The following is a 27,993-nucleotide window of genomic DNA, read 5'->3' as shown; positions in this document are numbered from 1 at the left end:
GTATGTTATTCTTGTTTGAAAATTTAGTTACATTTTATAGAAATTGAACATGAATTACATGTTTACCAATCTTGATTCTCTCTTGCATAGATTCAATTTCCAATCTACTGTCATTTTCATACGGTTTAGGAACTTCCGGTAACAATTCCTACAGTGTTAATTTACTGGTGACATTCTCAGCTTTTGTTTATCTGGAAATGTTTATTTCACCTTTTGTTAATTGACACACTAGTTGTACATATTTATGAGTTACAGTTTAATAATAGATGTATAGAATGTGCAACTTTGAAATCAACATATTTCTATCTCCTTAAATATTTATCATTTGTGTTGGGAATCTTCAAAATTCTCTCTCATAAGGAAAAGGAGGGGAATACAGTCATAATATTCAATGCCTGTTCTATGAAACGAGGAAAATTGAGGGTAGGGGTTAGTTTGGGATAGATGGGAAAGAATGATGAGAGGGGAAATATCAATCAGGATGCATTGTATTCATAAATTTATTTGTTGAATGGTACCTCCTTTGTACTGTACAATTACAGAAAGATTTTTTTTTTTTTTGTCAGTCGTGGGGCTTGAACTCTGGACCTGGGCGCTGTCCCTCAGCTCTTCAGCTCAAGGCTAGCACTCTACCATTTGAGCGACAGACCCACTTCTGGTTTTCTGGTGGTTAATTGAGATAAGAGTCTCATGGACTTTCCTGCCCTGGCTGGCTTTGAACCACAGTCCTCAGATCTTGGCCTTCTGCATAGCTAGGATTATAGGCATGAGCCACTGGTGCCCAGCTAACCAACATTTTTTTGTGTGTGTGTACACACACACACACACACACACACACATTTATTTATTTATTTATTTATTTATTTATTTATTTATTTATTGCCAGTCCTGGGGCTTGAATTTGGCCTGAGCACTTTCCCTGATCTTCTTTTTGTTCAAGGCAAGCGCTCTACCACTTGAGCCACAGCGCCACTTCCATTTTGCCAATATTTTTCTAGGTATAGAGGTCTAGGTTGGTTGGTTTGTTATTTTTCAGCACTTGAAGCAGAGCTTTTGACTGACTTTGCTCCTGGTGAGAAGTCTTTCATTTTTTTTTCTCTGTAAACATTTCACATGCTGTTCCTCTAACATTTGCTTTCTCCCTCCCCCCTCTGTTTTTTGTTTTTTTTTTAAGATTCATCTCTTTAATGCTTTACTTATTTACAATTTGATTGTGATATCTTGTTTGGCTTGTTTATTTTTCCCATGTGGGACTTACTTTGCTACTAGGACTTGTGGAGTACAGGTATTCATCCAATTGGAGAACTTGACTAACTTCTTCCCCTGACTCTTTCTGTTCCTCCTCCCCTTCCTGGGACTCCAGTTTGGTGAATCTGGACAGTAGGTTACTGTCTCGCAGCTGCTAAGGTCTGCCCTTCTTTTCTGCTTGTAGTTCTTGGTACTGTGGTTTCAAGTGTCCCTATGCCATTTCTGTGGAATGTCTAGTCCTCTCTCAGTGAGTCCAATAGTGCCATTTCTCACATCACTGGTTACATTTTACAACTGTAGTCATTTTGTGGATGTGTGTTGATACTGGGGCTTGAACTCAGAGCTTTCCTCTCTTGCTCATTTTGTTTGCTCCTGGCTGGTACTCTACTATTTGGCCCCGCCTCCAGCCCAGAAGTTTAATGGTGAATTGGAGATGGGGTCTGGTAGACTTTTTTTTCTGCTTTGCCCTCCAGACCACCAAAGCCGCTGTATCTCCCACTCCGCCACTGACGTCTGCACCAGGCCTGCAGGGCCACGCTATGGCTGAGACAGCGTGGAATGGGCCTAAGCTAAAAAGCAGATTACAGAAACACCTTTTATGGGAAATCAGTAGCTGGGCACTGTACTTTCTCATGGAACCCCAAAGCTACTTCCAGTAGCTGCAGCAAGGAAGTAGTTACCTGTGTGCCACCATTTTACTTTAGTACATGCAGAGTGTGTATGTAATGTTTAAAAACTCAAAGGTCCTCACCTGGCATTTACTGCTGCTCTGCCAGCCACCATTCTGCACTTTGTTTTTATTACTTCACTTCCCGCCCTGTCACGAGGCACATGCTGTTATCCTTATCTGATTCTTGAGGAATTTGAGGGGGTAAGGATTGGCCAGTTTTTAAGGCCGGTGAAATGGTGTCATGGGGATCTGACACTAGTGCCTGGCTCCAAAGCCCACTCATAATCGCAAGGGGCTGAAAGTGACCTTTCTCCCTCTACAGGGTGTGGATCACATGTGCTGTGTGTCCTGGATGCCCTGTCGGTCCTGCACACGGTGCTGGTGAGCCCTCTCACTGGGCAAGTTCCTGTCCTGCCTCTGGAGTTTGACATTTGGGCACTACCGCCTTTCATCTTTTCTGTGTAGTTTTTATTTTCCTAAAAAAAAGAGGTAGCCTTACAATTAGAATAAAAATACAACTATTTCAGTATGAGGCTAGAGGTGACTTCCTTAGCCACAGTGAATTTCTCTGTGCTTTGCCATAGAGGTTGAAAAGTGGATTAGTAACCTAGCTGTGATAAACAAGGGTCAATGTGCTGATAGGAGAGCTCAAAGAGTCAGTTGCAAATGAAATGTGGAAGGCTGTATACTATGGTTCTAGCTGGTTCTCTGTTTTTGAGAGAGAGAGAGAGAGAGAGAATGTGTGTGTGTGTGTGTGTGTGTGTGTGTGTGTGTAAGAAAGAACACAGATATGGCAGATGCATATATTTAAAAGGATACCTTCAAGTCTCTCACTGGAAGGGATGAACAGTGCTAAACTATTCCAGCTTTGACTTACTTATTTTGCCTGTTTTAAAAGTGTACGGCATCACATGTAGCATGTTTATGAGTGCAGCTTGGGAGCTGGAGGAATATGGTCTAGTGATTTTGGTAGCCTTTTATATGGATTCTGTTAGCCTTCCTACAAGCCCCTTTGATGGTAGTGTGATCCTAAGGCTCAGCCCTCCTGAGCTAAACACCTCCCATTGGGCCACTTCCACCCTACCTGGCGACAGTGCCGCATTGGGATTAAGGTTCAGTGTGAATGGTAGAAGTGACAGAAACATTCAAACCATAGCAGTGAGTAAATGTGCACAGTATCTAAATGAGTAGCTATTTGTTTTTGACTTGTATCATATTCCATTTGACCAGATTGCAAGTTTAGTAATTCTGTATTAGGGAACTAGTTGGATTTGGGGTTTAAAAAAACTTCACCAGGATTCTTAAGGAATGGTAAAACAGCGGATTTCTCTTGCCAGCCCCGAGCTTGGCTCAGTTCGCACACTGGGCTCCTCTCCAGGGAAGCTCACTTCCTTCCTGGGGCACCCCCAAGCATTTATCTCTTAGCTGCCCCAGTGCATGAAGACTGAGGTTGATGTGACATGGTTTTGAAAAATATCCCACAACATGACAAGCAGAATTCAATCTGCAGCTGTGTGAGGAAAATACCTCCACGTGATTTCTTTGTCCTTTGTCTTGACTCGGCCACGCTGGGCTGGCCAGCTTTGCTTGCCTGCCTCTGTCCTTCAGCCCTTCCTCCTCTTCAAGCCCAGAGCTGATGTGATTTTCCTTTAAATGGCAGCCTCCCCTACCATTTGATTCTTTCCAACATTTTATTAGTAAAAATGTCAGATATAGGAAGTAGCAATGCTTTCACATTAGACACAATAAATTCACCATCTAAATTCTATAACCTTTTACACCTGCTTTAACACATACTTAGCAGTCCATTTATTTTGTGCATTTCAAGATAGTATGGTTTCCCGCCTTAATCTTTTATCATTAGTTGAGAATCCTTTATCCACCATTTGACTAATTTCAGGCACAGTTACACAAACAAGGAGGAATGGCAGTGATGGGCAGAAGGGCCTAGCAAGCTCTTGCCACGTGCTGGGTGTTGAGTGAAGATTTGTTAAGTGGATGCAGCTCTGCTGTCCTGCTTACCTAGTCCTGTAGGTGTGTTTGAATTTGCCTTCTAGACAAACACTGTGTTTCCTAGGCAAGTTACAGGATGGACTTAGGGTAGTAATATATGAAATATACTTTTTTTAAGGTACTGAAATGGATTAGAAACATGTACTCATTATAAATTTTAAAGCTATTGGGCTGGGGATGTAGCTCAGTAGAATGCTTGTCTAGCATGTGCAAGGCCTTAGGTTCTATCCCCAGCACTGTCAAAAAGAAAAAAGAAAAGTGACATGTTTTCCTGGCAGTGTCTAAGGGCATACATGATCCTGCATGGCGCGAGTTTAATAGAAAAGGCTTCTTCTAAAGATGAACGGATTTAGCAGCATGTCTGTCATTACCTCCTCAGTACATGCATCCCTGTGAGTGTTCCCAGAAAGAGCAACATCTGCAGTTCTCTGTCCCATACTCCTAAAAGGAAGGTGTGCGTGCGTGCGTGCATGCGTGCATGTGTGTGTGTGTGAATGAAAGGGCTGTACGTGGAGTTACTGTCAGAGCAAATCTCTAAATGCAGTGTGGACAGCTTCCAGAAACCATCTGTGCTTCCAAGACTGAGTTAGGGGATGTAGCCAGAGGTGATAACGTGTCTTCCTTTCTTCTAAATCTGCCACAGCCGTGTGCTTTTACAAGGCCAGCTATAAAGCTTGTCTGGGTTTTTATTGTTGAGGTTTCATTTGTAACACTTTCTTTTCCTTCACCCCAACAGGCTCGGGTTATGTATGATTTTGCTGCTGAACCTGGAAATAATGAACTGACAGTTAGTGAAGGAGAGATCATCACCATTACAAACCCGGTAAGAGAACTGGCTGCATCCGGCCACCCCCGTGGGCTCTGTGTAAGATCTGAGGTTTTGATAAATTGGCCAGTCAGCCCACACAATGTTGTTGTTTTTTTTAACCTGTTGCTTATGAAGTACTGGTGATACAGTTAGAAACTGTTACACAAACAGAAAACTTCAGTCCTCTAAGGACAGCTGAGTGTACAGCCGAGTTTATCTTCTCTCTATTATTGATAGTGCTTGGGGCATTCTGTAGTGGTTCTGGAGCCTGGTGCACTGTGCTTTCTCCCAGCACTGTCTCTAGAGTGCATCAGAGACCACTGACTTTCCTGAACCACTTACTCACTGATAGCCCTCTTAGATCTAAGCTTTATCCTTAAATTAGATTACCAAAAAGCAGTGTATACTAAGACTGGATTAGCTCAGCTCCTGATAAGAGTTATCGTTGCTGAATTCAAATACAAAATAACTCTGTATTTCTGCATCTTTACAAACTACATTTGATTATGTAGTTTGAATACTATTTGTAATTACTAATTTGTAATTTGAATACTCATCCTTACATATGTGTATCTGCTCACATAGCTGGAATATTTCTGTCTCTTCCCATCTGTTACCGCAGCTTCTTTTTCTTAGAAATTTGGTGTATTTCCTTTCATTAAATGAAATGTTTAAATTTCCTTTCTTTTTTGGTAATGCTGAGGTTTGAACTCAAGGCCTTACAACTTGAGTCATACCCTCAGCCCTTTTTTGCTTTAGTTACTATTTTGAAGTAGAGTTTTGTGGTTTACCTGGGACTAGCCTTAGACTGTGATCCTCTGTCCTAGGACCTCCTGCATAGCAGAGGTGACAGTCACAGGCTACTAATCCTGGCTAAGTGATTGAGAGGGAGGTCTCATCTCTGCTTAGACTGGCCTCAAACTGATCTTACCCATCTCACCTGCACATTAGCTGTGATTAAAAGTGTAAGCCACCATGCCTGGCTTAGATAAACTACTGGATTCATTTTTCTCTTTTCTTTTCTATCTTTCTATTCTTTTCTTCTTCTGTCCTTCCTCTCTCCCTCTCCCTCTCCCCCATTGGATTTGAACTCAGGGCCTTGTACTTGCTAGAAAGGCACTCTACCACTTGAACCATGAGCCATGTACTTGTCCATTTTGCTTTCATTATTTTTTTAAGTCTCACTTTTTGTTCATGTGGGCATGGACCATAATCTTGCTGTTTTCTCTTTCCACATAGTTGGTTTGAATGTGCCCAACTTTTGTTGGTTTAGATGGAATCTTGTGAACTTCTGTCCAAACTGGCCTCAAACTGTAATCTTGATCTCAACCACTCAACTAGCTAGATACACAAGCATGAGACATTGCATCCAGCCTGTTGGATTTCTTTTTTTTTTTTTTTTTTGTCGGCCGTGGGGCTTGAACTCTGGGCCTGGGCGCTGTCCCTCAGCTCTTCAGCTCAAGGCGAGCGCTCTACCACTTGAGCTACAGCGCCACTTCCGGTTTTCTGGTGGTTTATTGGAGATAGGAGTCTCACGGTCTCTCCTGCCCGGGCTGGCTTTGAACCGCGATCCTCAGATCTCAGCCTCCTGAGTAGCTAGGATTACAGGCGTGAGCCACCAGCGCCCGGCCTGTTGGATTTCTTTTATGATCTTTGTTGTCAGGAAACTCAGAAGCAAATGTGGTTCTTGGGGTTTTTTTGTTTTTTGTTTTTGTTTTGTCAGTCTTGGGGCTTGAACAATGGGCCTGAGTGCTGTCCCTCAGCTCTTCAGCTCAAGGCAAGGGCTCTCCCACTTGAGCCACAGCACCACTTCCAGTTTTCGGGTGGTTTATTGGCTGGCTTTGAACTGTGATCCTCAGATCTCAGCCTTCTGAGTAGCTAGGATTCCAGGCATGAGCCACTGGCGCCCATGTCCTTTTTACACAAAGCTTTGTTGTAAATGTCTTTAAAGTGTATAACAAATTATGAGGATGAACCCCCTATGAAATACAGTTCTAAGAACAGCGTCCCAATTACTAGTATTTCAGGGCTTACATAGCTGAAGAAGGGACAAAAGCAGGTATGCAGATTTAGTCTTTGTCATTTTTAAATGAGCTGAACTTTATTCATTGCTACTCTCATTATACTTCTTCCCTCCCAACACCTTGAGTGCGGTTGACTTCATGGCAGGGCTTCTGCAGCGTCTGGTCTGTGTTCCTGAGCCCCTTCCACTGCTGAGAATCCACTCTGCAAGGTGTCTCGTGTCTTCTCCCTCACTTCAGTCACCCATGCTGAATACATGTATACATGCAGACACAAAAATAGGAAACTTGCCTTGCCCTCTCTATGGAGAGTGGTCTGCAGGCCTGTTTCCCGTATGGAGTGTGCCCTGCTAGGGAAAGTGATTATGTCTGAGTCTCCATGCCTCCTCATTTGCCCTAGCCATCTTTTAGGATTCTTCTTTCTGCCTTGGCAATGTGGGCTTTGCTATACCGTGCTGCCTTTGGCCTCTCTCCTTTACCTATGTTGTCAGGTTTTCATTCTTGTTACCCATGTGCTGAAACTGTAGTGTCTGCAGTGCAGCTTGACCAGGCTGTGCAGGCCTTGGAGTTGCCTGTCCCAGTGTGTCAAACTCAACTGTCCATAGTACTCGCCAGCTCATCACCTATGTTGTACTAATTCTGTTTCTGAATTTTCCTTTCTACTGTGGTGCTGCATCTTTTCAGTCACCCCAACTAGGATTCCAGACTTGAATTCACAGGAAGCCATTGATTTACTCTTGGTCTTGTTTACATCTAGGCTTTCTTTTCTCATCGGTCTTTACAGTCAACACTATGAGTTTAGCTCTGACCTTCTTGTACTTTCCTGTCTGGTCTCTCTACCTTAAATCCACTGCTGTCTAAACTACTCTCTCAGGGATTCCTCTCAGCTGTAGGTATATAAAACACTCCACATCTGATTCTGTTCTTCACTTTTGTGTGTGTGTGTGCACGTGCACATGCACACAAACACTTGACCACTCACAGGCATGTGAACATGTGTACACCCATTGTATACTCATGCATTTCATACTGGTTCTTTGGAGAGGAGTCTCGAGTATTTGTCTACTGGGGCTGGCTTCAAACTGTGATTCTCAGACCTCAGTCTCCTGAGTAGCATTATCAGTGTCCGGTGCAGTTCTCTTTTTAATTATAGAAGAGAATAAAAATTCTTTTGTGGGGCTGGGAAGGTGGCTCAGTGGTAGAGTGCTTGCCTTGCATGCCTGAGGCCCTGGGTTCAATTCCTCATCACCACATAAGCAAAAAGAAAAAAGCCGGAAGTGGCACTGTGGCTCAAGTGGTAGAGTGCTAGCCTTGAGCTGAAGAGCTGAGGGACAGTGCCCAGGCCCAGAATTCAGGCCCCACAACTGACCCCCCCAAAAAAATTCTTTTGTATTTGTTTTCTATGGAAAAATTATGTTTTTCAGGTTCTGTTATAGTAAAAAAAAAAGTGACAAAAGTTGTGATTTAAGTGATTTTTTTTTTAATAATATGGTTAGATAACTATAATGTACTGTTTGTTCCAGAAAAGTAAAAGGAAAGATTGTGAATGTGTTCATCACAAAAAAGGAATAAATGCTTAAAGATATAAACCTGCTTACCCTGACTTGAACATTATTAAAATATCACCTGGTGCACCATAAATATATATAATTTCATGTCTCAATCAAGGAGGACAATTGTAGTTATCTAGAGTCATATACTTATTAACTAATTATAGCATTGTTTACAAATCTAATAAAATTCTTTACTCTTTTCACAAAGAAATGGGACTCTGCTGAGATAATAAATTGAAAAATAGAAATCTCAGTGTAGAATATAGTCTGATACTATTCTATATCCAGGAGAACCTCGTGGTTTTTGGGTGGAGATTATAGCCCATTTGTACAGTGCTTGCCTAGCATGTCTGATCCACAACACTGAAAAACAAAACAGCAACAAAACATAGTGGTTTTAACCGATACCCATACGCTACTAGTCTGTGAATCAGCTGAATAACTCTGATTGGCCATGCTGGTGTCAGCAGCTATCTGTCCTGGCTGGCAGCCCAATGGTCTCACCCAGTTGTGTTGGTGGGCTGCCTTTGGATGAGTGGGCACCAGGGAAGCTCATCGTTGGCAACTCAAATTAATTCACATAGTGTCTTGGGGTTCTACGAGGGTGAGTGATAGGGACAAAGCCTCTTGTAGCCAGGCTCCAAACACCCCTGGACAATATCTACCTTATCCTGTATAAAGCAGAGCGAGGTGGGATATAAGCTCCTCTGCTTGACAGAGCTGCAAACCACTTTGGTCATCTACCCACCAGACACCAGTCGATAGAAAGGAATCACAGTGGCTATACACAGTCACTTATTGTTGAAGTTCAGTTGGTCTTGGTTTTAGATTACATCATTTTCTGTTTGTTTGTTTGGTTGGTTGGTTTTTTTTGGGTCCGGTCGTGGGGCCTGAACTCTGGGCCTGGGCACTTTCCCTCAGCTCTTCAGCTCAAGGCTAGCGCTCTACCACTTGAGCCACAGTGCCACTTCAGGCTTTTTTCTTATGTGGTGCTTGAGGAATCGAACCCAGGGCCTCAAGCATGCAAGGCAAGTGCTCTACCACTGAGCCACCTTCCCAGCCTGTTTACATCATTTTCTGGAGTAGAACAGTCTTAAGAATTTAAAATTTAGCCAGGTGCCGGTGGCTCACGCCTGTCATCCTAGCCACTCAGGAGGCTGAGATCTGAGGATTGGGGTTCAAAGCCAGCCTAGGCAGGAAAGTCCATGAAACTCTTATCTCCAATAAACTAGAAAACTGGAAGTGGTGCTGTGGCTCAAGAGGTAGAGCACTAGCCTTGAGCTGAACTGCTGAGGGACAGTGCCCAGGCCCAGAGTTCAAGCCCCACAACTGACAAAAAATAAAGAATTTACAATTTTTCAGTGTTAGCTTTGTACTTATAAAATGCCTAATCTTACTTTGTAGTGAACAACTTATATTAACAATAATTTATGAATGAATTTATAACAATTCCATTCTAATGGTAACGTCTTTCTTTCTTTCTTTTCTTTCTTTTTTTCTTTCTTTTTTTCTTTCTTTTTTTCTTTCTTTTTTTCTTTCTTTTTTTCTTTCTTTTTTTCTTTCTTTCTTTCTTTCTTTCTTTCTTTCTTTCTTTCTTTCTTTCTTTCTTTCTTTCTTTCTTTCTTTCTTTTTTGGTGACTACTAGGATATTGGTGGAGGATGGCTGGAAGGAAGAAACAGCAAAGGAGAACAAGGGCTTGTTCCCACAGACTATGTGGAGGTAAGGACTCACTGTCAATGATCTTTGTGAAAGAACAGCCAGGAAGCAGCTCTTTAAAACATAAAATCCCCATTGTGCTATGTGCTTACTATATCCAATTTGAAAAATACACTGAACTAGAACTAAACAAAGGTATTATCTATAGACCCAAGCTCTAAAGAGTGACAACATGTTTAGAAAAAGTTCCTTCCAAAGATAGAAACTTAATTTTTCTAAGCAGAAATGACTATTTTTCCTTTGCTGATGCTGTGTAATAGCTGCTGCTCATATCTCTTGTTTGATGTAGAATTAATTCACAACATTTTTTTTTGGTCTGGTCGTGGGGCCTGAACTCTGGGCCTGGGCGCTGTCCCTCAGCTCTTCAGCTCAAGGCTAGCACTCTACCACTTGAGCCACAGCGCCACTTCCGGCTTTTTAATTTTTTCTGCTTATGTGGTGCTGAGGAATTGAACCCAGGGCCTCACAACAGTTAAATAGATTTTTCGAAAAAGATATTCCTTCAGTTCCCTTCCATGTTTCCATAGACAGAGAAAGGTATGCTGAATGGGCTTCTGAGGAGATGGCCTGGCATGAATCCTACATAGTAAGTGCCAAGGATAATATCACAGTATCCTGTAGGCATGTCCCTGTGCCTGAACACACCACTTCTTTTCAGTCAGCTACCTACCACCCCCTGCTGGTTGGCTTTTGATCCCTCAAAACCAATGCTAGGTACTTGGTAAGCTCCTCTGAAACCAGAGTTGCCTGGTACACCTGTGAATCAACTGGAGATCGTTTGAGATTTAAGGCACTTTATTTGATTCACTTCCAGAAGATGTTTCTGGATCTGTCTGCAAAATGAGGCTGAGGGGTGGGCTGAATTTTTGTTGTTCTTGATAGTGAGGCTTAGAACCTCAAACCTGCTGGAGAATTTGATGAAATCTGTAGATTTTCCTTATAAAAGTGTGAAAATGTACATGGTTGCAGGTGGTGTATAGCCTCTGAGCCCAGCGCACAGTTCTGAGCTTCATATCCTGCTGAAAATCAATTCGTTAAGCATCTGGAATCCTAAAATGGACAAGACTGAGAAAAACAACTAAGGATTTAAGTTAGCATTCATTAATTGGCATTTATTTTATTTTTTAAAATTCTCCTTTTAGAGAGGAATTATTTCAGAATTCTCAGATTTGCTTATCCTTTAAGGCTAGTCTTTCTCCGCCATCAGAAATGGACTGATCCAACAGGTAGAAAATCAGTAAGAACATAGTTGAATTCAACAGTATACCATCACCGAATTGCTGTGATAGATGCCTGGGCATCCATCAAAGCCGGATGCACGTTCATCTTTAAAATTTTAAATTGTGTAAAATTTTAAATTGTGTGTGTGTGTGTGTGTGTGAGTGTGAGTGAGGTTGGGGGGGTGGTTTCTAGGGCTTGAATTCAGGGCCTGGGTGCTGTCCCTGAGCTTTTGTGTTCAAGGCTAGCATTCTATCAATTGAGTCACAGTTTCCCTTCCAGCTTTTTGTTGGCTAATTGGAGATATGAGTCTCTCAGGTTTGTCTGCATAGGCTGGCTTTGAACCTTGATACTCAGATCTCAACTTCCTGAGTAGATAGGATCAGGTGTGAACCACAAGCATGTGGCTAAAATTTTTATAATTTTTTAAGTTTAAATTTTTTAAATATATGCTTTTCATTAAAAAAAAATGAAATATCAGTAGATCAACCCCAAAATACAGTAGAATAAAACTCAAAATCCCTAACAGAAAGATAACTTGAAAATTCTAAAATACTTGGAAATTAAGCAACACATTTCCAAATTACATGTGCCAATGAAATCTTGAGAAGTTATAAAACAATTCAAATTAAAATAAAAATACAACGTTCTAAATTTGCTGAATGCAGTCAAAGCAGTAGTTAGAGGAAAATGTGTAGCATTCAAGAGTTTAAAACCCCTTTTCTGTAATACGTGATAGACATGTAAAAAACTTTTTCCATAATTGATGGTCCTTCTTGCATGTCTTAAGAAGCTCTCCTTCTGAAGTGATCCCCATCTGTAAAACTAATTCTAGTTCTCTCTAATGTTTAGATTTTACCCAGTGATGGAAAAGACCAGTTTTCTTGTGGGAATTCTGTGGCTGACCAAGCCTTTCTGGATTCCCTCTCAGCAAGTACAGCAGCACAAGCCAGTTCATCCGCAGCCAACAGTGCTAACCAGGTATGTCTGACTGAGGGCAGAGGGTATCTGGGGGCTTTTATGATGGCAGCTCTTGCATTCCCTGGAAGCATGATCAAAGTAGCTTTGAAGATTATTGTATGGCATTTCTGTTGGTATTAACAAAGCACTCACCTGTTAAGCTACTAAAGAATGTTTTCAGAACTAATTGTATGCCAAGAGACAAGTTACTGAGAGTTGTGTTAAGAGTACAGCCCTGGAAATGGAAAGTAGTCTCTGAAATGAGGGCATGGAAAAAAGACAAGAGGCCTGTGGTTGAGGTTGGCATCAAAGCGTTGGCTGGATCAGGACTGTGGTATGTGGCTCCCCTCGCTCACGGACAGAGTAACGCAGGTGCGAGTCACAAGTAGATCCAGACACTTAGAACTTACACTGACCACGTTGTTTCTAGAAAACTTAGATCAGTGGAGCGATTTGAGAAAAATAGTGCAGCTGCCATTAGTTTTTATTAATCAGTTTAGATGAATTTGAGTAGTTTAGTTATTGCTGAATGCTTATTGACAATGACTGGATTGGATGTTTTATTTGGAAAATTGTAAAGCCATTTATTTTTAAACACTTGGAGAAATTATAGAGTGTGTGTGTGCGTGCATACACACACACGCGTGCTCATGCGTGGGCTTCATGAATGCTAGGCAAGCATTCTATCACATTCCCAGCTCCAAGATAGGTGAAAGTTCTATATTGTGAGCTGAAATGGTTGTTTTACTTAAGAGGATTTGATAACCTAGTCTAGGCTGTTTGGAGGAAGAGTTAAATCTTCATTTCTTAATTCTGACCAAAATCTTCTGGGTCTAGGAATCAGATATTGTTTACATTTGTTTTCTCTTTCTAACACAGTTGGCTCCTGATTATTAAATGTTGAATGATTGAGAAATTTCTAATAAAGACTCATTTTCTTATTCTTGAGAATGAGCTGCACCAAAAGAGAAAGGAAAATCCTCAACCTCCTTGAGACAGCTTTCCTGTCTTGTGAACAACAATGGTAACGTCCCATTTATCTTCCCGGCCAGCCCACCGGGAAGTCTTGCTGTGCAGGCTCCCAGTTACCAAGTTCCTGAGGTCCCTTTTTGCTTCCTTCTGAGCAGGAAACTAAGTGTTAGCATGCAACTGTTTGATAGGCCATGACAGGAATGGCTAAATGACAGCAAGACAGAGTATACGAGAATTGCTCATGTAGTAATAAAAATGGACCCTTGGCTGCACACAGCACCTTTCCCCAAGATCCCAGTGGTAAAAGGTACATTTCATGCCTTTTGGTTAGATGGCCATACCAAACAGTGGCCTTTACTGTCTTTATAGAACTCCAGTGACTTCTGGAAAGAAATGGTGGGTCACAGGTGCCTGGGCACCACTACTGGGTATCTTTTGGACTTTCTTTTTTTTTTTTTGTTTTTGTGAACATACTGTACAGAGGGGTTACAATTACATGGGCAGGATAATGCGTACATTTCTTATCAAGCATTGCAGCCTCCTCCTTTGTTTACCCTTTACATCCCTTCCTAGCCTCCCCACCCCCACCCCCCCACCGAATCCTCCCCCCCCCTTTTGGACTTTCATATTTCCTTTGTGCATTTGATTGCTGGCTTGATTAAAAAACAACAACAACAGAAAACAACCTTAATTTTGTTCATTCTCAAGCTGAGCCCACCTTCCAAGATGCATGTAGGCAGACTCCAGGAAAGTCCAGTTATTGCTCGTCTTCTTTGTCTCTCCCCTGGAGTTATTCCTGTGTTGTACAGCAATAGTTGCTTACTTAGACCATGGCTTACCGAGAAATCAGAGAAGTGAGTCAGGTCTTATTCAGAGAGCCATGGCCTGATTGTGCTGTAGGCTTTGTTGTTAAGTAGGAATTTGCTTCTTACTGGTCTGTGTTTCCAAGGATGACATGTAAAAAGCAAAATATTGACAACAAGCCGGACGCTGGTGGCTCACACCTATAATCCTAGCTACTCAGGAGGCTGAGATCTGAGGATTGCAGTTCAAAGCCAGCCCCGGTTGGAAAGTCCGTGAGATTCTTATCTCCAATAAACCACACAGAAAACCAGAAGTGGTGCTGTGACTCAAGAGGTAAAGCGCTAGCCTTGAGCTGAAGACCTGAGGGACAGCGCCCAAGCCCAGAGTTCAAGCCCCATGACTGACCAAAAAAAATTATATATTGACAGCAAAAAAGCACCTATTATAAAACCAGAACTTACCATTTTGTAGTCAGCAATTACTGATTAAAGGATCACATTCCCACCATCACCGCGGTCTATGTGTGCATATTATTTTCTCTTGTGTGCACCTGGGTTTATACACAAGTACAAATAGATGTGATGTGCACTGTTTGTTCATAATTCTTACCTTTCCAACAAATTTCTTTCTCACCTATCAGGTTAATTTCTTCCTCCTGACCCAAATGCCCTTGATGGCTTGTTTATGAACAGCGTCCATGCTGGAAATGAGCCTTACATCTAATTATGTCCTTTAAGTCTTGCTTTCCACATGGTCCATACATTTAAAAAAAACTTGAAAACTCTTGACTTAGCCAGTTGTCCTTTAGAATTCCTATCATCTGGTGGTTTTCTTGTGATGCTGATTGTTCCTCTGTCCTCTACATCTCTGACAATTTGCCCATTATGCCTCAAGGCTTAATGGACTCAAAATTGGACATTTGGGGTAGGCAGTGCTATATGTTTTGTGTTACATCACTTCACAAGATTTGCTCAGTCCACTGATCAGAACAGCCCCAGTCCCGTTAAGTTGTATGTTTTCACCTTCTGACCAGAAAGTAATCTACTTGGTATGAGTTCACCACGACCATCCATTCACCTAATGCTTTATCACCAGTTGTTAGACCCTGCCTGAATATATGATGTTTTACATGTGCTGTGCTGGTTTCTTCTGTAGAGTAGCAACTTCTACCAGCTGGAGAGCTAGTTAGCTATCTTGAGTGCTAGTTTCTATGAAAATTCAGGATAATTGCTAGTTGTTTTATAACTGTTTCAAATAGTGACTGAAGAGTTTCACTGTCTTCCTTTTTATAGTATTATGGACCTATGGATTTGCATTGATCTAATGTATTTCAACTCACTAGACTATTTGTTTTCTTTGTGCTTAAAGTTGTCACTTCGTACAGTCCATTAAAGCTATTTATTCTGCCGCATTAACGTTCAAAAGTTTTATTACTCTTAAATATTGCTGATTCCATTCTCTGGGACTGCTTCAATTGACTGAGCTTGCCCTTGGTGATGGGTCTGTTTCCTGCTTTTTTCCATTCTTGATAGTTTTTTTGTTTTGTTTTGTTTTTGTCAGTTGTGGGGCTTAAACTTTGGGCCTGGGCACTGTCCCTCAGATCTTCAGCTCAAAGCTAGCTCTCTACCACTTAAGCCACATCACCACTTTGTTTTCTGGTGGTTTATTGGAGATTAGAGTCTCATGGCTTTTCCTTCCTGGACTGGCTTTGAATCATGATCCTCAGATCTCAGCCTCCCGAGTAGCTAGGATTACAGGCATGAGCCACCAACAGCCGGCTCCTGATAGTTTTTGTAATGGATGCTGGGCATTGTGATTTTACCTTGCTGCGCTGGATATTCTTTTTTTTTTTTTTTTTTTTTTTGTCGGTCGTGGGGCTTGAACTCTAGGCCTGGGCACTGTCCCTGCGCTCTTCAGCTCAAGGCGAGCGCTCTATCACTTGAGCCACAGCACCACTTCTGGTTTTCTAGTGGTTTATTGGAGATAAAAGTCTCCCGGTCTTTCCTGCACAGGATGGCTTTGAACCGTGATCCTCAGATCTCAGCCTCCTGAGTAGCTAGGATTACAGGCGTGAGCAACCAGTGCCCGGCTAACACTGGATATTCTTGTGTTCCCATTATGCTTTTGAGCCTTATTTTGGGGCACACAAGTTACTTTGAGGCATTATGAAGCAAAGCCCTCATTTGTATTGAATCCCATCCACCACCCATGGTGAGGTTTTCTTTTCTGACTGGTGGGAGCAGTCATGTAGGGACTTAGTTTTCCCATGTGACTCTCTATCTATCTGGTATTGGGCAGTTGCCTCATGTGATGGTGATCAGGTGTCAGGATCAGACCTGAATACCTCTGCAGTTCTCCATATGTACTCCTCTCCCTCTGGCTTGTTGTCTTGCTCTCTCTGGCTCTTTCTCATGCACACCCCTTTCACTGTCTTTCATTGAAAATGTTTCATATAAGCTGAGCACTGGTGGCCTGTGCCTGTAATCCTTGCTACTTGGAAGGCTGTCATTAGGAGGATCACAGTTTAAAGCCAGCCCAGGCAGAAAAGATCTTGAGACTCCTTTCTCAGCCCATAGCTGGGTGTTGTGGCACGTACCTGTCATCCCAGTATATGTGGGAGGCAGAGATTGGGAGGCTCACAGTTGAAGGCCAGCCCATGTGGAGAAGTCCACAAGACTCCATCTCCATGGAGTCAAGCTGAGCGTGCACCTGCTAGAAGCCTGGAAGAGGCATTGCAGGAGGCTCACACCTGGGCAGGAAGCAAGGCCTCATCTTAAAATTAACTACAAGTAACAGGCCAGGAGGCCTAGCCCAAGTGTAGAGCTCCAGCCTAGCAAATGCAAGGCCTTAAGTTCAAGTGGGAGTACTCTCCAAACATCTTTTTAATGTATTTTAAGTGAGAACTTAAAATTAAACTGGGTCTGTTACTCCATCTTGATTGTCATCTTTGTGTATTAGTTGATTTCCAATTTCACTTTCATTTGCATCTGTAAAATGAGAAAAAATACCACCACTTCACAAGAGAGTGGTACCTGGGAAAGAATACAACACGGTAAAAATGGTAATGATACTGACTGACCTCCTGGGAAGTTGTGAGGCTAGGATATGAGACCTGGAAATTGGGCTCATGACAGTTGTCCTCTTGGCAGTTTTGTTGAGTGGCCTCATGGAAGCAAAACTGTGACCCCATGTCAGAAAGACGCCGCACCTCGAGAGTACACATTAAGAAGCTGTTCTCTGTCGCCTCAGAGCTCATGAATTGGCCGGACTGTTGTGTTGTCCAGCTAGCGTTCACTTGAGGCTGTGTTCGCTTTAGTGACAGTGCTGTTCATGTCGGCTAGGCACACTCATATTTAGTGCCCTTGAAATCAAAAGATTCAAAATCTTAACATTTTGAAACATTGTCTGTATTTTTTTCTCTGGATTACTTGTTCCATTCCTTCTGGGCTACCTGTAATTGATTTTAGTGCTTCAGTGACACTGTCTTTTTTGCATATGCACTGGCACTGGGGTTTGAACCCAGGGCCTGGGTGCTGCCCCTTAGCTTTCTCACTCAAGGCTGCACTCTTGGGCTTGAGATACAGTTCTAATTCTGGCTTTTTGTTGTTTAACTGAAGATAACAGTTTTGCCGAATTTCCTGCCTACACTGGCTTTGAACTGTGATCCTCAGATCTCAGCCTCCTGGGAGGATTACAGGTGTGAGCCACTAGTGCCTAGCTAATGATACTGTCTTGTAGTACGAGCATCAGACTTTGGATGCTAACTGTTGCTGCGTGCCAGCCTGTGACAGTTGGGGGCTTTTTGCATGTAACATTTGTGAGTGAGTGAGTGGCATGCAGAATTTTCTAGTGAATTTAGCTCTGCCATAAATTTGCAGTGTTGAGCTAAAACTTCTGATATATTCTTCACCCATTCACTGAGCACCTTTTTATTTTAAGGTTGATATTTTGGCTCAGATTGGTTGTGTTGAAAGTCGCAGCCAGTCACCACCTTCCTCTTCTTCTCCTTCTCCTTCTTTCATAAATAAGGTAAATTTCAAACTTAAATGTAAGAGGAAATAAACATTTACCAACCCTTACAAGTGTTTCTTCCCACATGAGGAAATGGTTTCAGGTAAAGGGTCTCGAGAAGGCTTTTCTTCAGCATCGGCTGAAGAATGACGACGCTGCAGGCATTGATGTGTGGCTTTCACTGGGGCATTTGTCCCTGGGCAGTGAGCTCTAGTGAACGGGTGACATTCTGTGGGTGAGAATGCCTGCAACCGGGAAGGGGCAGAGAAGAGACTGGAAGTGATGCTTGGTAGAAATGACCAGGGAGGGAAAGGTGGAAGGAAAAACTGGAGAAACTGAAATGGCAGCCAACACAAGGCTGTTATTTGAACAGGGCTGCAGTTGACAGACAAAGGAAAGGAGCCGTTGAGGCTGAGAGCCATGAAGTTAGCAGCTGAGGGATCCGTACATAAAGCAGGTGTCGTAACCCAGCTCGTCACCGTAGGACTTAGATTTGAACACACGAGGCTCTCAGCGTTCAGCACACAGAAGATGTCAGTTCTCTCTCCAGCCTTTTTTATGTTTGTGAAAAGAATAGATTGTAAGTGCCTAGAATTTTCTCTAAGCTTCTCTAGTAATACGACTTAGTGCTGAACCATTTGCAATAAAACTGTTTGGCCTTCTTATTTGTAGTATAAGCTAATAAATGTGGTACTCAGATGGGGAATTTGCTCAGAAAACACTGGTTTCAAAAAAATACTGGTTTTCATTCTTTTCTTTATATTTTATTTTTATATTTTCGGTTTTATTTTATGTTTTAAGACAAGGTGTCTTAGCTGATACTAGCCTCAAACTTGGCATCCTTCTGACCACTGTGATTATAGGCATGTACCACTGTACCTGGCTATTTTCTTTTTATTTTAAATGAGTTCCCATATACATTAAGATAATTTACTAAATGAATACATGCTATGTACTAGTATTCTGTTATATGTTTTGTATTATTATTACATGATTATACCATGTAATACTTAATAAAAGCCCTATTAGGAAGGTAATGTAACTACAGCCACTTTAAAAATACAGTGGAAGCTGTATATGCAACTGGTGAGTGGTAGAGCAGGGACACAAACCTAGATTGACTTTAGAGCCTAAGTCCTTCATCACTATACCTGTGGTTATGTAGGATTTAAAATCCTTCTAGTAGATCAGTGTTCTCCTAGCCATTTTACATAACAATATAGTTTTTGCCAGGCGCCAGTGGCTCAAGCCTATAATCCTAGCTACTCAGGAGGCTGAGATCTGAGGATCACAGTTCAAAGCCAGCCCAGGCAGGAAAGTCCATGAGACTCTTATCTCCAGTAAACCACTAGAAAATCGGAAGTGGCCCTGTGGCTCAAGTGGTAGAGCACTTACTTGCCTTGAGCTGAAGAGTGCAGGGACAGCACCCAGGCCCAGAGTTCAAGCCCATGACTGACCCAAAAAGTGTGTGTGTGTGTGTGTGTGTGTGTGTGTGTGTGTGTGTGTGTGTGTGTGTGTGTGTGTGTGTGTGTGTGTGTGTGTGTGTGTGTGTGTGTGTGTGTGTGTGTGTGTGTGTGTGTGTGTGTGTGTGTGTGTGTGTGTGTGTGTGTGTGTGTGTGTTGTCCAGTCACAGCCATGCTAGCTAGCACTCACTTGAGGCTGTGTTCGTTTTAATGACAATACTGTTCATGAGCACCTTTTTATTTTAAGGTGGAGATATATATAGTTGTACACTACTTAACAGTGCCTTGGTCTATAGACTGCATATAAATAACAGTGGCCCTGTCAGATTACAATAAAGCTGAAAACTCATCACTCAGTAATGTTGTTGTAGCCTAACATAGCACATTGACCACTCAGGTGTTTATAGTGATTCGTTGTGCTGCTAGTCCTATGAAAGTGTGTCGCAGGGTTGGGGTTAGTGGGACACTTGTGTGATCTCAGCTACTAAGAAGGCAGAGCGTTGAAGTATTGAGGTACAAAACCAGCCACTCACTAAAAGCACAAACCCTATCTAAAACGTAAAACAGAAAAAGTGGCATGTGGCTGAAGTGGTCTATAGCACATACCTACCTAGCAAGCATGAGGCCCTGAGTTCAAATCATTGTACCACAGAAAGAGAGAGAGATGTGGCTCTATTAATCCAGTGTATAATGCTCAGTGATAATGGTAAACAGGTGTATTAATTGGTTTACATACTTACTATACTGTACTTTTTATTCCATTATTTTGGAATGCCCTCCTTCAGCTTAAGAAAAAGTTCACTGTGCAACACTACCATGTTATATTGACTGCAGCCTCTTGTATGCTGCACTTACTGCCACTGTGGATTGAACATTTTCTCTTGTGTTTGGTTTAACCTTGCACTGCTTTGTTCATCGTGGCCTGGGAGCCATAGTGACAGCGCACATGGAATTCTATTGACCAGTGTGTCGAGGTTGATACCTCCCAGATTTGTGAGACTCTACCCTGCGACCTGCGATGCGCGCAACAACACAGTTGCCTGATGCTCTGTCCATTATTAAGTGGCAAAGGACTGTCACATGTACCACTTTCCTGCCTTATCAAACATAGTGCGTGCACCTGCCATTTCCACCACTAGTGTCACTCTAAGCTCACACGACAGTGGTTGAACAGAGCTTGTTTCATTTTTCCATTTTGTTAAAAAAAAATTTTTTTTTTTTTGGTCGTTCATGGGGCCTGAACTCTGGGCCTGGGTGCTGTCCCTCAGCTCTTCAGCTCAAGGCTAGCACTCTACCACTTGAGTGCCAGCCCCACTTCCATCTTATTTCTGCTTATGTGGTGCTGAGGAATCGAACCCAGGGCCTCATGCATGCAAGGCAAGTACTCTACCACTGAGCCACCTTCCCAGCCCTTGTTAAAATTTTTGAGGACAAAAAGTTTAAGCAAGTTTCATATCTTTACCTTCTAGATTTTACTGTTCCTGCTTTCTCACATATCCATCCATCTCAGCCTGTCCCTATCTTCCAACCTTTCTACAGTGGCTGAGATGAGTTTCCTAACACAGGTGTCACTTTAACAGTGTTGGGTATTAGCATGTTCTAAATACCATTTTTCCTGTGCTTGCTTGTTGAAAATCACCTATTCTAGATCAAACACAGCAAGCTATTTTTTAGGAACTTATTAGGATACTGAAAACAAGATACATGGGCATCAGTATTGCTGGTCACGGTTGCCCTGCACAGCCTCTCAATCTCTTTCATAGATTGGAAGCTGCTCAGTTCATGAATCAGGAATAAAAGCTGAGATATTTATGACTAAGCTTGCTGTGCTTTTGTCTTTTGGCAATAACAGTTGCCTTAGTCGGTATCCTAAGGTGCGGACATGTTGCTCAGTTGTATATCCTTTCATTCCATTTGAGGTGTTTTTTTGGTGTTTTTTTTTTTACTATACATGTGTTACTTTTTCAGATAAAAATTACTTAACTAAAAATATAATGGATTGCTATAAAACATTTAAGCAGGTGTAATAAAAAAACACCAACTGGGCCGGGCGCTGGTGGCTCACGCCTGTAATCCTAGCTACTCAGGAGGCTGAGATCTGAGGATCGCGGTTCAAAGCCAGCCCGGGCAGGAGAGACCGTGAGACTCCTATCTCCAATAAACCACCAGAAAACTGGAAGTGGCGCTGTAGCTCAAGTGGTAGAGCGCTCGCCTTGAGCTGAAGAGCTGAGGGATAGCACCCAGGCCCAGAGTTCAAGCCCCACGACCGACAAAAAAAAAAAAAACACCAACTGGGAAACACACACCAACAGTATAAAATTCTATAGGTGAGTTTAAAAACCATAAAACAGTCGTTACTTGGGGCTGTGTATACACAGTGGGGTGTGGAGATGCTGGCAATGAAGACTGCTGAGGGAAATAGTTACTGACTGGAAGGAAAAAGAAAGAGCTATAGCCAAGTCTGATGCTTTCTTTGTGTCTGTTTTTCAAATGCAGAGTTCCTAAGCAAATACAGCATCAGAAGTGTTTTGCTTTTTGGGGGGGGGGGTGTAACTGTTGAGATTTAAAATTACTAAATAAAATTCTATTGGCTTTCAACCCTTCGGTTCTGCGTTTACAGTCCATTACTGAATGGCGTCAGTTCCTAGATATCACAGTGTTCCTTCTTTGTCTTGTCCCCACAGGCTGGTAGTAGTAATGACCCCTGGTCAGCCTGGAACACCCCTAAATCTGGGAACTGGGACAGCTCAGATGGCTGGGGAGCCAAGCCAGAGGCAACTGGTACGCAGAGAAACACTTCCAACAACTGGGATGCTGCCTTCGGCCACCCTCAGGCCTACCAAGGACCAGGTGAGGAGAGGCTTCTGAAGGTAAAGAGACAGAAAACCAAACTGGTCTTGCCATTTCTGCCAGCACAACAGTGACCAGGCCCCAGGCGCTTCCCAGCTTCCCAGATCTCCAGAGGACACTGCCCAGGAGTTCTGCCATTCCACACGGTCCTTCTGGCCCATCTGCCTTCTCTCAGTCCCCTCCTCAGATTCCATTAATTTGCTAGCGCAGGTCACAGGACTTAGGGAAACGCCTGACTTACAAAGCAAGTCCGTGGATGGCAGAGGGAAGTCAGGATCCTGTTGAACACCAGATGAGAAGATGCAGAGAGCCAGGCTTGGGGGAGGCGTGGAGCATCCACACCCTCGCTGGCACTCCACCTCCAGCACCTCACACAGTGTGAAGAAGCCCACGCTGCAGGGATAAAGGCCGCATCACATAGGCATGATTGATTATTAACTTGATATTAAGCCGTCTCAGGGTGTGGTTGGGCTAAAAATTCTAAGCCTCTGTCATGCCTTGGTTAATCATAATCCCTCTATCAAGAGGGACCAACCCTGTTGAAGAGCGTGCCATAAGTTACCTCATTAGAAAGGAAGCTATTCCTCTTACCCAGTGAATTCCAAGGGACTAGACTGTGTCAGGAGCTGGAGTGGGAGATTAAATACAGCCTGCCCTTTTGCAACCGTAGGTCCTTCAAAGAAAGTGCTGAAACCTCAGGTTCAACAACCTGGGTTCATTCAAAATTTCTCCCCTCCCCCAGGCCACGTACACCTTCCATAACCAAAAACAAGTCTGTCTTGTGTTGAACATGGCTTATTTTCCCCTCTCATTTTTGTCTAAACAATCGAGTGTAACAACTTTTTACACAACTTTTGTTCTCATTGTTAAGAATTATAAGTAATTTAGAAATGATTGAAGTATAGCAGGATGTGTGTAGGAGTTGAGCAAATACTGCACTATTTTGTATAAAGAATTTGGGCTGTGGCCAAAATTTAGTGGACCAGCTGGGCACCAGGGGCTTGCACCTGTGATCCTAGCTACTCAAGAGACTGAGGTCTGGGGATCGTGATTCCAAGCCAGCCGAGGCAGGAAAGTCTGAAAGACATGTCTCTAGTTAACCACCAAAACGCTGAAAGTGGAGCTGTGGCTCAAGTTGGCAGAATGCTAGCCTTGAGCACAAAAGCTCAGGGGCACTGTCCAGACTTTGAGTTCAAACCCCAGGACAGGCACACACACACACAGTTAATGTACTTAATATTCATATTTACCTTTTTTCTGATTTTTCTTTTCCACCAAAAAGCAGAAATCATCCAACCCTGACGCTGACTTATAAAGAGCCTTTACTTACAGCATCCACATTGTACTCTTGCACCGCACCCTGCTTTCTACCTTTCATCAGTCAGTTGTTACCAGAAAATTAAGTAATTTATTTTTCTATGTTTTTCTCATGTTCTGCACCGATTATCTTCTCCTCCCATTTCTAGCAACTGGTGATGACGATGACTGGGACGAAGACTGGGATGAGCCCAAGTCCTCTTACTTTAAGGATTCGGAAGCGGCTGATGCAGGCAGTGCCCAGCGAGGAAGCACACGGCCTGGTGCCTCGTCCATGAAGCTGCCACTTAACAAGTCAGTGTAAATGGCAGTAGAGGTAGCGGGGATCTGGGCACGTAATGTATTTTCTTGGGGGTCAGTGGCATGCAGAATAAAATTAGTTACTGATTCTTGGCTATATATGAGTTCTTAAATTCAAATTTGAAGTTATCCCTTCAGCCAATAGTGATATGCATTATTCTAAAGTTGTTCTTTAAACCTAAGTGTAAAGTATGATTACAAGCCATTGAAATGTAATTTGCCTCTGGACCCTGTTTTGCAAAGCAGAGACTCCGGTTCTTGTTCCTCTCTGCATTGTGCCCCTGAGACTTGCTCTGAGTTTGCTGACCTGTTTGAACTTCATTTTCCTCAGCTCTAAAGAAGTTAGCTTTAAGGATTCTTTCTGTCTTAAAATGTCATTCAAGTTGTCCTCTTTAAACCTGTGTTCTGAGGCTTCTGTCTCTCTGGTACTGGGAACAACTAAAAACTCTGTTGGACTAGGATGTAGTTGAGTGGCAAAGGACTTGCCTAGCAAGTACAACATCCTGAGTTTGATCCCCAGAATAAAAAAAAGAAAATACACACACACACAAAAATAGTTAAGAAAAATAAAATCCCTATGTATTCTTATTTGATTAATGCATACATAAAGAAGTCACTTAAGTTTGCAACACATTTTAAAACTATTTAAGTATTAGCAGCTTTCAGTAATTCATTTTGTATAACAGCAGCATTGTAGTTATAGAACATAACCTTATACCAGAGCGGGAGATCAGAGACTTAATATGCTTGAACTCCATCTTAGATTGCTGTGGTAATCACTAAAGTACATAACTGCTCAGAGAATATTAACTAGGTGTCCATAGTCAGCACCAGTTTTTCTATGATCTGTAGCATACCAAAAAGTGCAGTATGCTTTGCCCTTGCAGAGACTGGCTGGTCCAGGAGTTGTTGCTGTATGCGATTCCCACAAGAGTACAGGTTCTTCAATGGAGGGGATATAAGGGAGACTATTCATTCATGAAGTAGTTAGTGTGTTCTCAGAACTCCTCCCAGGTCCTGCGTAGGCAGTATGTTCTCTAAGGCGCCACCAGCCTGCTGGATTGAGCAGTGACAATGACGTGTGATAAATTGTGAGGCAGGCAGACTTCTCAGTGCTGAGGAAGCAGGGAGAAAACCCCATTGAGGCTGCAGGGAATCGTTGCAAGGAGATGACGACACAACTCCCTGTGATTTAACTCACTGAGTACATACAGCACTAGGGTCGCTACATCAGGCTTCCATCCCCTTGGCTCAGAGGTGCTTGGTCCCATCTTCACATGGGGAGGCTGAGGCTCCCAGAGCTGGAGCTTCCCTTTGCAGCCCCTGCCCCCAGCTTTGTGATCTCCTGTAGGTGCTGTGTTACAGTGGGGGATAGGGGTGGGGAACTGCAGGGAAGCTAGCTTGAGAATGAAGAATGGATAAAGGACCTGAGATGTCACATTGGCCTTTGCCTTGGTATTGGAATGAATTCCAAGTGATGCAGCTGGGATTTTGTAAAAATAAGAATTTTTTTTCCCATTGTAAGTTTAGAAAGAAAATCTAAGCCCCAAATGAATGCTTTCTTTTTGAGAAATGGCTATGCATATATTCCCCAATTTGAGGAATACCATTTGGATGTAGTTTTTTCTTTAATTTTCCTGGAAGTAGCCAAATTTATTATACTTTGGATTGATTCACTAGGGAGACTTCTGCCCTGCCTTATAAACTGGTTCTTAAGGCCAGTCCAGAAGATAATGACACAAATGCTGTGAACAGTACCAGAAATTAGGGATGACTAGCCTCTCCAACTGGGTGTGCTAAAGGGCAAATGTAGTGTGGCCATCGCCCTTGTGGCCACATCATTGATAACCCTGAGGGCTAGGGGAGGGGGTGGGTGGGGTCTGGTGAGCCGGTAACATGCTCATGAGTTACCACACCTGCTGGAATCGTGCTGCTTGCTTTCTTCCCTCTGTTGAGCTTAAAAGCAGCTCCCTGGCCACTGATCCATCTGATTACGTTGGTTTCACTTACCACAGTTTCCAGTTCTGTTTCATCTGAAAGAACAAGTTTAAAACTGGTGTGTTAGGGTAACCTGGGTGAGAACTGTAGAATTCTTAGAAGAAAAGACACAAGACTTATGAACACTTGTCTTCATGACCAGGTTTCCTGGATTTGCAAAACCTGGAATGGAGCAATATTTGTTGGCCAAGCAACTAGCAAAACCCAAAGAGAAAATTCCCATCATTGTAAGTTTGTTCATTTGTTTGTTTCTTTATTTCTAAATAAGGTCTTTGATAATACCTTAAAGCTAGGAGAGTTACTAGACTTTGGGGAGATATTTTTAAATAGATGTAATATTCTAAAAAACTGATAATATAGGTAGGTTAGCATTTTAGGGATCCTATAAATAGTTAGCATAAAGTAATGCCTGTTATTGTCCAGATATTCTTTTTTTTTTCTTTGCTGGTCGTGGGGCCTGAACTCTGGGCCTGGGCACTGTCCTTCAGCTTTTCAGCGCAAGGCTAGCGCTCTACCACTTGAGACATAGCACCACTTCCGGCTTTTTCTGCTTATGTGGTGCTGAGGAATTGAATCCAGGGCCTCATGCATGCAAGGCAAAGCACTACCACTGAGCCACCTTCCCAGCCCTGTCCAGGTATTTTTTACTTTTAGAGTATTTCAGACTATTAATACTGAACCAACAATATTCATTTTATGTATTTTAAATACTTTCTTATTTTCTAAAGTGTTGTGAAGCATAAGCCATATGCTGTTTGTTTTTTACTTGCCCCATATGTTTAGCTAATAAACTCAATTCAGATATTTAGGTTTCTATCCTGGGAAAATGCACATATAATAAGAGAATAGGTACCTTTTCCAATATGCTGGTAATAGTGTTTCTTCTAGCAAGCCAGCTGTCAACTCAAGGAGCAAGCATATAAAAGCTGGGAGTTAATGACTTCTTTAGAATTGATTTAGAGTAATATTAGGGAAATGGTTATTGCTAACACAACATACACAGTCTTTGGTGTTATGCTGTATTTTGATGACTGATAGATTTTATTTTAGATAGTATATAGCTCTGTATTCCCCATGAAATGAAATTCTGGAAAAGAGAACTATGGCTGTTTTTTTCTTTGTTTTTGTTTGTTTGCTAGTCATGGGGCTTGAGCTCAAGGCCTGGGCACTGTCCCTGAGCTTCTTTTTGTTCAAGGCTAGCACTCTACCACTTGAGCCACAGTGCCACTTTCAGCTTTTTCTGTGTATGTGGTACTGAGGAATCAAACCCAGGGCTTCATGTATGCTAGGCAAGCATTCTACCACAGAGCCACATTCCTAGCCTTGCCATGCCTGTTTTTTGAACCTAATGATCTAAGTGTAAGCACAAGGGGATACCTTGATGCAGTCACCATTGATACAAACAAGAATGAGGAATCACTGGTCTTATTGTATAGTCTGTGGGTCGTGGGAGACATGATGAAATTGCAGGAGTGATACTGGATATACTGGGCATATAATTAATTATTTCAGCATCTTTGAAAAGCTTAAGATCTTGGAAAGACCCTTTTATCCTTTTTCCCTCAATGCAAATTTGGAGTAATTATCTTCTAAGTAGTTAGATTAACAAATAATTTGTTTCTGCAAGGCTGTTTGTGAAAAGCCTCTACATGTGTCCTTCTTTTCACTAAATTTCAAACTCCATTGAATTAGGAGCCTGTGGCCTTTCACGTCATGTTCTGGGCTTTGTCACAGACAGGGCAGACCTGGCAGAGGTGCAGCCTGTGCCTGAGTTTTAGACAGAGGTGGACATGAACCCCATAGACAAAAGAAAGCAGAGACCTGCTTCTGTGCTTTGGTAGTGTTTCCTCTCAGATGTTCCCCAAGGTAGCCGTCAGAGCTGCAGGTTTGGGAGCGTCTCCTGGATCCCCTCCTCTAAGGACCAGATAGTGTTTGTTCCCAGAGATCTTCTCTTTAGTCCTTTATTAAATGTCCTCAGTCACCTCCCTGACTAATGACCTCTGAACTTTTATACTCCATCCTGTTTCATTCTTAAAACAGAATGAGGACTGGATATCCTTTTGCTCTTAT

The 27,993-nt window shown here is 42.5% G+C and overlaps 1 protein-coding gene across 2 annotated transcripts in view; it reads left to right on the top strand.

The window, feature by feature from the left end:
* The window catches only part of Snx9 (sorting nexin 9), a 63,235-nt gene that overhangs the window by 15,268 nt on the left and 19,974 nt on the right, over positions 1 to 27,993 (top strand). For both annotated transcript variants that reach the window (XM_070010851.1, XM_070010852.1), the window contains exons 2-7: positions 4,668 to 4,754; positions 9,959 to 10,033; positions 12,101 to 12,229; positions 22,143 to 22,308; positions 23,775 to 23,919; positions 26,066 to 26,150. In XM_070010851.1, coding sequence (XP_069866952.1) covers positions 4,668 to 4,754; positions 9,959 to 10,033; positions 12,101 to 12,229; positions 22,143 to 22,308; positions 23,775 to 23,919; positions 26,066 to 26,150 — 687 coding nt within the window. The remainder of the gene's footprint in view (positions 1 to 4,667; positions 4,755 to 9,958; positions 10,034 to 12,100; positions 12,230 to 22,142; positions 22,309 to 23,774; positions 23,920 to 26,065; positions 26,151 to 27,993) is intronic.

The sequence above is a fragment of the Dipodomys merriami genome, unplaced genomic scaffold (genome assembly GCF_024711535.1).
Source record: "Dipodomys merriami isolate MVZ:Mamm:240054 unplaced genomic scaffold, mDipMer1.0.p SCAF_8, whole genome shotgun sequence".
NCBI classification, from domain to species: domain Eukaryota; kingdom Metazoa; phylum Chordata; class Mammalia; order Rodentia; family Heteromyidae; genus Dipodomys; species Dipodomys merriami.
The sequence above is the reverse complement of the archived record's forward strand: the minus strand, read 5'-3'. Positions and strand labels throughout refer to the sequence as shown.